A 12110-nucleotide genomic window follows, 5' to 3' on the forward strand; every position below is an offset into this window, starting at 1 on the left:
TATACCATGTGATTGTTTATAATAGCAAACAGTACAAGAATTTGCACTGTTCACATTTCCTATCGGTACTCTCCTACTCACATGGGTTTCTTCTTATTTTCCAACACATGCCACGAGGTGGACTGGCTGCTCTAAATTTCCACAGTGTGAATGTGTACATGTGTCTCTGTTTTGGTTTTTGTTGCTTTTTTTGTGATCCAGAGTGTATTTCTGTTCTGCCTCCCAGGTAGCTGTGGTGTGCATCCAACCCAACCCTGACCAGCATAAAGCAGTTACTGAACACTGATAAAGAAATAATTTTGTTAGGAGAAGGTTAATTACATGTAAATGATGCTGCATTTTTCGGTTACATGGATAAGGTTAGCAGGACACTGCTCGACTTTTGGGCTCAAAACATTAATAAATGCATAGTGAGATACCATATTGTGGCCTGTGTTGTTACTGTAGGGGCAGCAGTGCTAATAGTATTGCACCACAAATATACAAGTGGTCTAAACACTTTTAATAAAACAGACTGACAGATACCACTTGCAACATACAGTGGATATTTTAAAAAATAAATAAATAAAATTGCACACACCCCTGTTAAAACTGCAGGGTTTTTGTGATGTAAAATAAAATGAAACCATGATAAATCATGAAAGACCTTTTTTCCACCTTTAATGTGATATAGCACTCAACAAAACTCAATTGCAAACCAAATACAAACTGTTTAAAAAAAACAAAAAAAACCTACAGTAACCTGGTTGCAGAAGTGCGCACACCCTTTTATAACAAGTCATGTGGCTGCTCAGAATGAACCAATAACATTCAAACTCATGTTCAAGAGTAATTATCATACACCTGTCATCAATTAAGTGATTCTGATTAACCCCAAATAAAGATCAGCTGTTTCTATAAGATTTACATTTCTTGATATCTTCTTAGTGTATGAATGGTGTGTGAGTGTGTATGTGATTGTGCCCTGCTATGGATTGGCACCCTGTACAGAGTGTACCCCGCCTTGTGCCCGATGCTCCCTGGAATAGGCTCCAGGTTTCCTCGTGACCCTGAAAAGGATTAAGCGGTATAGAAGATGGATGGATGGATGGATGGATGGATGGATATCTCTTAGTTTTATCCGGCTGCTGAAGCCATGGTCCACAAAGAGCTTAAAGCATGTACGAAATCTCATCGTCTCATCGAGCATCGCTTTTCACTTGAATTTTGTTGGCTGCGATGTCACATTAATGGTAGAAAAAGATCCATCATGATTTATCTTGGTTTAATTTTTTACATCACAAAAACCTGCAATTTTAACAGGGGTGTGTAAACTTTTTGTATCCACTGTATAGGATTCGTATACAGACTGTTTTGCAATGAGGTCACGTGAACTTAAACGTGACTGATAGAAAACACGAGGGAGGGCCGCAACACCATGGGAGAAATACCACATCGCAGACAGAACTTTGAATGATCATGGCAAAGTGATGGATGGAAAGTGAAGAAGCTACACTTTTTTGTGTGTTTGTTAAAAAGCACACAAATTTTATATGTATATATATATAAAAAAAAAAGACAAAAACGTGCATTTGATCCTAATGAGTTTCGAGATAAAAACAAAATACAGAAGCTGGAGCAACATGTAAATGAATTAATAGTGCAGTTACTGTCAAGTTTTCCCTACAGTGATGGGAAATTGGTTAAAGTAAATCATTTGCAAGTTCTTTAACAGATGATTCATTTGATGTGTCTAGGATTAGAGCTCTTCTATTTTTTTATGTTACCTAAAATAAAAATGTGTCTCTACAGTAATATAATAAAACAAGATTTTAAGACTTTCAAAAGATGCACAACATAAATATAAAAGAATGTAAGAATAAAAGGGACAAAATAAACCCGGGACCTCCTGTTTACTCGACACACAACATGATTAATCAAGCTGTGGTGCCACATTAGTGTTTAATAACTACAGCCAAGCAACAGCGACGAACTCCGGAAAAATCATCCCACAAATGACATAGATACAATCTTATTCTGAAAACATCTCTCTCTTTCGTATTAGCTACTAATTTCATCTGACTAAACTGCATCTCAGCCCTCTCTGCCAACACAGCAGGATGAATATGTCACTCTGATAAAGGCAGATTGTGGATATTGATGAAACAACAGCTACAATCAACACGTGCCGATTAATTCATTTTCAACCATCTTTAAAAAATACTCTGTATTTTACGGGAAAGTGAAAAAGTCTTCTCTACTCCTTTGTAGAATCCAAATTCTACAACTATGACAAAATAACTAATTAAACTGATATTTTAGCAAGTTTGTGCAAACTAGTTATGACATACGATGCACCAGCATGAATTATTTCTTTTGTAGTGTAGCACAATAACATTTAGGGGTGTTGTAACAGATGAAAAAAAATATAACATAGATTTTTTTATAATAATTGATTAGTCATGTGAATTAATCAACAGAATCAATTCATTGTCTTAAAAGTCGCTTATAAGTTAGAAATGCTGTAACAAATATCATTTGGCATTTTACTTCAATCATTTAATGTGAAACAAAACATTTCTGAACATTTAACATCTTGTTACTCTACTGACTTTCTCCTCTAGGGCTAACTCTAATGATCTCTACTCCCTGTTATAATTATTTTAAATTCCAAATAAGGAATTTGCTAAGGAATTTATTTTAAAATAAAAGCACAAGAAACTTGAAATCTATGCATTTAAATGGATTTCATTACCCAAGCAGGAGGTGCTTTAATTTTTAATGCTCGTGAATCTCATCAATGTGCTGCTATGAAATGTTTTTGCAAAGAATGAATTGTACCATGATTTGACTTATTTGAGTGATCACTACCAGTGTTTTAGGCTTTACTTTTTCAGTTCCATTCAAATCAGTCAATCTGTTGTTGTTTTTTGTTCGTTTGTTCTTTAAAATGGCATTAACAGTGAGTGCGTTTACATGGACAACAATAATCCACTCTTAACCCGATTAAGATCATACTCTGATTAAGAAACTACCATGTAAACAGCAATTTTTAATTACCTTAATTTAATTAAGGTCATACTCGAAGTAAGCACTAATCGAATTAAGACAGGTGGAGTACTCCTGTTTTAGTCGCATTATGGACATGTATTACAGACATGTACAGACCTTAATCACATTATGAACGTCGTGTGAGGGTTTTCACCGCATTTTGCGACAGGACACGATCACACACGGCAGTTTTACATTTTACGGCGAACAAGAGAGTTCGGCTGCGTCCCAAACCACATACTTGCCTACTATAGGACTGTAGTGGGGAAAAATACATGTATCTCAGTCAAGCAGTTGTCTATTTGCACGTACAGCATGACAAATAATTAACTGCACTTAAAGCGTTCGTAAAAAAAATTAAATAAATGGACCCAAAACTGTATACGGTACCATAACGAAGACGAACTGTACGTTGATACGTGAAATTCTGGAGGGACGTCGGACGGCGACGTAATGACGCGGGCTATTAATCTAATTATGTTCTAGAACATGTAAAACGGGAACATGACAGGAGTATTCTAAAAGCGACTTATGTAAACACCTTAATCACATTATTATCTTACTCAGAGTAAGGTCAATAATTAGATTACTGCTGTCCATGTAAACGTAGTTAGTGTTGGGCCTGAAAACCTCTTTGCGCACAGTGCTATGTGGTGCAGTAGTGTCATCCTGCTGCTGCCCCCAGTGGCATTATAATGCTATTACATTCTATACAGCAATAGAGGTCCACGCATTCTTACACTACTATTATACAAACCCATGTTGATACTTTTTCATAATCAACATTTTCAATTAATCCTTGTAGCATTTAACTTATAATATACTAGTAATATTTAGCACTGGTTGTTGTAGGCTGTATTGGTATGATACAGCCAAAAACGTCTTAGTTAGGTCACCAAACATAATACAATAACTTTGGTTTGTTAAAATGCTCATATTATCAGCTTCTTATTGCAATGATTGCAATGTTGTGATAATATATTGGGCACCTATAGTACATTATTTTTGCTATAAGAACAGTCTTTTAATCCAATAATCCAGTTAGTGTTACCATTTCAGGAAGAATTTTATGAATAAAGTATTATTTGTGCCACATATTCTATTTGCAAATTTTCTAAAGTATAAAATTGAGCCAGAAATATGAATTTACTAACATAGTCTATTCCAAATAACAGCAGGTTTTATATGGATTGTGCATGTGCATTAATATAATAGAATACTATTCTAACAAGTCTACAAAAATATCATTTGTGTTTTAATATAGAAATTTAATTACTCATTTCAGCTGTTTGGATGAAAATTTAACAATTGTGACATTAATCAGTTTCACCAGTGGCAGTAAGATGCTGAGAGCTACCCTTCCCAAGTCACTAGGAGAAATAATGTGGAATATTACAACATGCCTAAACAGTACAGCTTCATGTAAGAATCTTGAATCCTGAATGTCGGGCGTGAATGCACAAAATAGTTACCTTGCATTAGTTTTGGTGTCTCATTTGGTCAACATAAGCACTTGACAATTTGTATTCTAATGCTGTGACAGATTATCCGATAAGTGTCAGTGATGTTGCAATGCAGTTAGTGAGCTGATATTTAATTATCAGCGTCTGTGGCTCAGGTGGTAGGGCAGGTTGTAAACTAATTGTAGGGTTGGCGGTTCGATTCCTGGCCTGCATGACTCCACATGCTGAAGTGTCCTTGGGCAAGACACTGAACCCCAAGTTGCTCGCGATGACAAGTTAGTGCCTTGCATGGCAGCTCTGCTACCACTGGTGTGCGAGTGTGTGTGTGAATGGGTGAATGAGACACAGTGTAAAGCGCTTTGGATAAAAGCACTATATAAGTGTGCCATTTATTTATTTATTTATTTATTCATTCATTCATTTATTTATTTATTTAAGCCTAGTTAAGAGTTCTGTAGTAGTGTTAGCTCATAAAAATGAATAGGAAATAGTCGATTATCAATTAAACCTTAGTTGCAGCCCTACACACTAATATAAACGATGCATACCATGTAGTAGTGTGTCATGTACCTGGGTTCTGCCACTTCAGTAGTGCATTTTGAATCAACTGAATCAAAAATCACCATGTATCAGACACTCAACAGAGCAACATGTGTTCAAGGCCCAGTTTCACAAAAGCATTGTAAAGTTAAGATGGTCTTTAGAGAGAGTGTTCAAATTAATGCTTGCTCTAGCATTTTAAGAGGATCTTTGTGCTGTGATGCTTTCAGGGAACTCAGTCTGGTGGGGTTAGTGCTATGAAGAAACGGAGTTTGTATGCGATTTCACAAAAATGTATGTGATTTCCTCCGCAGCCCTTGTGTTTAAAAGGGAATCACAGGCACAGAAAGCACAAACTTTTTATACAGGACTTCATTCAATAATCTCACAAAAGAGATTTTAAAGTGTCATAATATGCAAAACCTACCATGCAAATTAGCAGCTCTTAATCCACACATCAGGCAGAAACCTCATGGCGATACAGTGGAACGTCGCGTTGGGAACGGTGCCGGGATATAAACGCACTGGTGGCCTCTTGTTTCTTCTCTTACCATCACTGGTTGAGGATGCTTGAAGAGAAGGTGTGGTAGGTAGAGGTAGGTTTGCTACACCTGGTATTCACAGGCAAATCCTTTTCTTCAATCAAGGGCAAGGTACACCAGGATAAAACATCTAAAAATAATAAAAACTGTTACTTTTGTGTGCCAACAAAATGAAACTTTCATGTTAATTAACATGATATGCCAGACACAGATCCTTCAGTGGGTAATAGAGATCGACTGATAGTTATCGTTATCGGTAAAATCCACTAAGTTGGGCGGGACCTGCTGATAACTGATTAATCAACCGATAGTTTTTAAAATTGATACTGTATGAAAACTTAACACTCTAAAGTAAAATATTGCTGAACTTTATTTAAAAAATAAACAGTACTGACTGTACCATGAAAACGAACTATATTTTTAAATGAAATAAATATCAATTATATTAACTATTAATATGTATTAAGGTAAATGAAATATCTCAATCCAAACTGAACCAAACACTCCAAATAATAAATAAAAATAGAGATGTCCAAAATGAATCAAAAACACTTCCAATAACACGACAAAATGAGTTTTTATTTCGCCTCTAGAGGCTGCTCTCGTACTGTATAATGACATCGGACCGTTCTCAGCTGCTCCAGTGACGGACACAACTGACGCAACCGGGAAAAACTATTGGTGTGTATTTTTTGACTATAACCGATAGTTCCAGCAATCGGTTATCGGTGCCGATTAATCAGCAAAACTGATCATTTGGTCGACCTCTATTCAATAAACAATTAACTGAACCAGTATGTGAAAGATGTCAATCCATTTTGCCCGCTTTCCAACCAGGATCCAGTTTCCCAAAGGTACGGCAACACAATGATCCTTGTTACATGCTAGAGCAGACATCACACTGAACATTTATTCTACAAGTTATTAATTTGAACTTTAGGTTTCTTAGGAGAAATTCATATGTATTCAAAGCAACGTGGTTGCACTAATAAAATGCAAGTAATAAAACATGCCGGGACATTCTGTTCTAGGAAAATAAACAGTGAGGTGGTGTGATGCTTTTACCACCATTAAGTGGGTTATGTTCTTTAAACAGTGCGTTCTGAAGGGTTTTATTCCTATTTTACCACACACCTTTGCCAACGATTACAAATTTATATTTATTAAGGAACAAGTTGTTACTGAAAAACCGTAAAGTCACCAGGAAGTACTCTCTCGAGGTTGGACAAAAAAGCACCGACACTGGAGACTCCTTCCATAATACAGAAAACTTCACCATATCAATGATTATATACTTTAAACATTTTTGTTATGCATATTGAGATTATTTGGATGTCCGTCTTGGGTGGTTTTCACATGTTTGTTGCGGTCCGAATCCGAGTGCGATTGTTCCCGGCACCAGTCGGGTTTCAAACTCACTTGATCCTACTAAACCCCGGTGCATTTGCGTTCATCTTGCATCATCACAAAAGCGCATGGAGAACACAACATGACTCGCCACTTTATTATTTTTTAAAATAATTTCGCTGCTATTATGCGCAGCAATTATTGTGTGCAGCATTGGACCTCTTCTGTGTCCCACAATGTTCCCCTGCCACTCATGGTCAAGTGTGTGCAGGTTACTTCACTTCCTGAACAAGTGCGGACCCGAGTACGAACTGCGTTCACAGTCACAGGAATCGCAGCACAGTTCCAGTGCAACTGAACTCAGACCACCTCCTCGGGTTCGGTAACATGGTGCGCTTCCTGGTCCACATTACCAATTTTTCATGCAAACTGTGCTCTGTTTTGGACTAAACTGCCAGTGTGAAAGCCCCCTTACAAGTTCCTGTGTAAGAGCGGTTACTGTAAAAACGATAACGTATTAGAACAAGTGCATTAATACGAACCTGTGATGAAAATTATTTTCAGAGCTGCTGTTATAAAAAATTTTTTTAAAAATCAACACATGACTGATCAGAATCAAGACTTCAACAGCGCTGTGGTATCCATCCATCCATCCATCCATCCATTTTCTATAGTGCTTATCCTTCAGGGTCATAGGGAACCTGGAGCTTATCCCAGGGAGAATGGGGCACAAGGCAGGGAACACCCTGGATCGGGTGCCAATCCATCGCAGGGCACAATCACAAACATTCACCAGTGACGTGCGGTCGGGGAGGCAGTGCCTCCCCTGTGTCATCATGAAATGTAAAAAAAACAAATAATGATTTAAAAAAATAAATAAATATTTGTCCATTTATCTGTGATAGAAATGTAATTATTGTATGATTCCAATCATTCCAATGATTTTTATAGTCAATATTGCTGAATTTGTGTATTTTCCTGTTCAAATACGGGGGAAAAACGTGAAGGGAGGCAGCGACGAGCTGACAAACTGGATTGAGCTGCTCATTTTTTTTTTTGCTCAACTTGAGCATGTGCAATTTATCTGTCTGTATGTCACCACTGTAATGTTTGTACACACTTTTATTATATGTCCTCACATTCCATAGTCTAGGTCATGTATTCCACGTATGTGTATAACTTATTAGTCTTGCTGATCTGACATACCACCGCAGTGAAAAAGCCAGTACCTCTGCGTCACTGAAGGGGGCGTGTGTGAGCATACAGGCTTGTTCTGCTATTGTTCTTCTTCATGTATAACAGACAAATGGCACTGTGGGTAATATGCTAGCTAAAAAAAGTCAAGTAGAGAAAGTCAAGTGAACCGCATCGATCTGTTTATTTTTATTTTTTGCCCTGACTGCAAAAATGGAAGATTATATATATATATATAAATATAAAAGTGACAACGAGTGACAGTGTCTGGACTACAACGGGATTTTGTGACTTGAAAAATATACCAAGAAGCCTCAGCAGACAAGAAAGTTCAGCTACTCACATTCAAAGCCAAATTGCTTTAAAACTTTTGGAAACGCAAGGATAGATTTGGCTTTGAATGAACAGCAGAGACTAAATATTAGCGTCCACAATGCTAAGGTAAAGGAAAACCGAGAGATTATAAAAGACCTCATTAATGCAACTTGCTTCCAAGCCAAACAGCAATTAGCATTTCGTGCTAACGATGAGAGTACGAGCTGTTCTAATCGTGGCAGCTATGTAGAACTATTACATGCTTTTGCTGAGAAAGATGATAGGTTAGCTTGACATTTGGAGACATCCTCTGTGTTTTCAGGCTTATCAAACAGAATTCAGAACGATTTAATTGAAGCAATAAGTGACGTGATTAGAAATGATATAAAAAATGAGATTAATGCAGACCTATTTGTTGCTGTAGAAGTAGACGAGACAACGGATGTCACGAACAAAGCCCAGATCTCTATCATTTTGCGTTATGTGGCATGAAGTGAGGGAGGTGTTTTTGGGATTTGATGATGTGAGTAATGACAGACAAGTAAAGGTAAGACCATGCATACACTGCTGTACAGTACACGACAAAAATAAAAGACCAGCCCTTTTTTTTAATAATAAGTAAAAAAAATTATATAAAACAAGATAAGAAATAAAATTAAGTTATTTTAAAGAATAAAACTACATTTGTCTTTTTGTTGTAGACTGTATATACCTTCATTTGTATTGAATGAGTATGAATTGTGGAATTTTGATGACAAATTAAGAACACACGGAGGGTGTAGAGCAAATGCGCTCTCTCTGAGCCGCTATAAATTTAACGTTCTTCTTTAGCCAAATATGTAATACCTTACCTGTGTGTGTAAAGAATGCTGATATGGTATATGAAACATAACCAGTAGTCAATGTGCAAGCAGCCAGTTGAATGGTGAATTTACGCTACTCTGTTGAATTCATATAGTTGTACATCTGACTTTGAAAGAGTCAGTGCATCCACAGCCATGAACCTCACCACACGTCACTGACATTCACACACCCATTCATACACTACGGACACTTTGGACATGCCAATCAGCCTACCATGCATATCTTAGGACTGGAGGAGGAAACCAGAGTACCTGGAGGAAACCCCCGCAGCACGGGGAGAACATGCAAACTCCGCACACACACACGGGGCAGCAGTGGGAACCGAACCCCCAACCACTGAGGTGCAAGCCATGTGGTATAATTTAGAATAAGAAGAAGCCTTTATTGGTCACATACACATTACAGCACACTGAAATTCTTTTCTTCGCATACCCCAGCATGTTAGAAGGTCGGGGTCAGAGTGCAGGGTCAGCCATGATACAGCACCCCTGGAGCAGAGAGGGTTAAGGGCCTTGCTCAAAGTCCAACAGTGGCAGCTTGTCAATGCTGGGGCTTGAACTCCCGACCTCCCGATCAGTAACTCAGATCCTTAACCGTTGAGCAACCTTTTAATTACGAAAAAAAATAAGTAAAAAAATACAAATTCCAACCCTTCCTATTAACACTTATATTTTGACACCATCCGAGTTGTGTGAATTGTTATGAATCTGTACGCATGAAACCATGTTGGCGCCCGCACCTGCAAACTACAGCCAAAATAAAACCCAGAAAAGCACCGTCCGACAGAGTGTGAAGATCTGATGACGGTCAAATCACCCTCGTCGGATCAGAAGATATCTACGACCAGTTCAGGCCCAGTGCAGTTTGCAGCACTAATAAAGTGTAGCACAACACAACTCGGTTTATCCTCAGTGCTTCTGTAGGTGAGGAGGACTATTCCTTTGGTGTGCATCATCTGTCAGGTCTTAAATAAACAGCTGATGGAAAGCAGAAGGGCGATCAAAAGCAAGAGGACTCTTAAGAGGCAATAGTGGGAGGAGAGCTACTGTTTGGAAGCGTGGGAAAACGAGAAGGAACAACGATTTTTCACGCAAAAAAAAAAAAAAAAATCACAACAACAACACAACCCTCCAGTGTAATGTAGTCCTTAATGTGTGCAGTGAAAGTCAGCAAGAAATGATCAGCACTCCTTCAGGAATAATTCCAACCCTGAGGGATTGTTGTGTACAATGACAATATGTTTTACATGTGATATGCTGCGTTGCTCTTCTCACTTTGCAGCTGTGAAAAGATTTGATTTGTGCATCTGAACCAAGTCACTGCAGGTAAAGGGGGAGAGGAAGAGAGAGAAAAAAGCGCAAAGCCACGGAGACAGCTCTTTCATCTCGTAAACAACCGTAAATACTTGCTATGGTTTTACAGTTTTCGAGCACACGACAAACAAACCCGCATTTTGTCCAGGACGGCTACTTTTCGGTTAGCTAACGTTAGCCGATTCATATTCTACGCGACGAGAAGGGCGACAGCTAGCGAGCGGTGCTAGCCGCCAGGAGCTAGCGGGACATTTTGAAACCGGCAAAAGAACATTTCTCATCTTACCGTCTCGTTTTCCCGGCGTTACTCTTCTGAACGAGTTGACTTTACAGCTGTTTTTGACCAATATTCGCGGTGTCACGCGGCGAACGCACGCCCTGGCGTTTTATCTCCATCAGAGCTCACCCTGTTTTTTTCTGCCATCCGCCCAACTTCAGCACCGAGCCAGTGGGGATCGGACTGCGCATGCGCCGCGTGGCTCCAGCTGTCAACGCGCACCGACCGAAAGCTGCAGGCTATACGTCCAAAACCGCATACTACCCTACTAAGTAGTACGGTAACTATAGTAACCTAAGGTTCGTACTGTTTAGACTGTCTAGTGTGCTAGTATGCGGTGTACGCTCACAGTCACGACATGCAGAGAAAGTTATTTTAGCATACCTGAATTTACTGTATGTACACTCACTCACTCACTCACTCACTCACTCACATGACAGCAGAAATGTGATGGTTATAACTGTTTTTCTTACAAATATTTTCCATATGTTTTATATTTCACACTTCATACTTTTTTTTTTTTAAATAATACTTAATTTTAACAGTAATGTCGATATTACTGCTTTGTAAAAATAAAAAAATCTCATTGCACTTTACATCCTTACAGTTCTTTTTTTTTTCAATTCAATTGCATTACATTCAGTTAAATTAATTAAATTAAGTGGTATGCAAAGGGTATTTATGACAATGCTTTGTATCTAAAGTAATTAAGCGACCTGTAGAAATCAACAGCAATATATATATATATATATATATATATATATATATATATATATATATATATATATATATATATGTATGTATGTATGTATATAAGCAAATAAATAAATACTCTATTGTGTGTGTTTTTTTAATAACCAGTTAGATGAGATGATCTTATATTTTGTATACATTATTTATAGCTGCATTGATTCAATTTTGAAAGGCAAGGTAGCCGAACAAAACACATATTTTAATGCTTCATCAAGTTCACATACATTTATGAGCTGCATGCATACATGTGAATTAAGAACATGATTATAGCATGCTGGCTTTTGCTTTGGTTCCTGCTCTTGCAATACAGCGTTGCTGTCCACTAGGAGGCGCTGATACATCAGTTGCTGAATTTTGCTACGCTCATTTCAAGACTACTTTGTAATTCAACAAACATCTCTATAGTCCACGTTAAACTGTGAATTGGATGGAAAGACATATTGAAGTGCTGAAATTGGTGCATGATTCAGCT

The 12110-nt window shown here is 37.9% G+C and overlaps 1 protein-coding gene across 2 annotated transcripts in view; it reads right to left on the reverse strand.

The window, feature by feature from the left end:
- The window catches only part of rgs17 (regulator of G protein signaling 17), a 30556-nt gene extending 19478 nt beyond the window's left edge, over window positions 1-11078 (reverse strand). Inside the window, exons 1-2 of one of the 2 annotated variants that reach the window (XM_017462917.3) lie at window positions 10895-11078; window positions 5461-5705 (exon numbers count right to left, since the gene is read on the reverse strand). In XM_017462917.3, coding sequence (XP_017318406.2) covers window positions 5461-5463 — 3 coding nt within the window. In that variant the 5' untranslated portion in view covers window positions 5464-5705; window positions 10895-11078. The remainder of the gene's footprint in view (window positions 1-5460; window positions 5706-10894) is intronic. The other variant, XM_017462923.3, reaches the window with a different exon arrangement.
- Between the last annotated feature and the right edge of the window lie 1032 nt (window positions 11079-12110).

The sequence above is a fragment of the Ictalurus punctatus genome, chromosome 3, assembly GCF_001660625.3.
Source record: "Ictalurus punctatus breed USDA103 chromosome 3, Coco_2.0, whole genome shotgun sequence".
NCBI classification, from domain to species: Eukaryota; Metazoa; Chordata; class Actinopteri; order Siluriformes; family Ictaluridae; genus Ictalurus; species Ictalurus punctatus.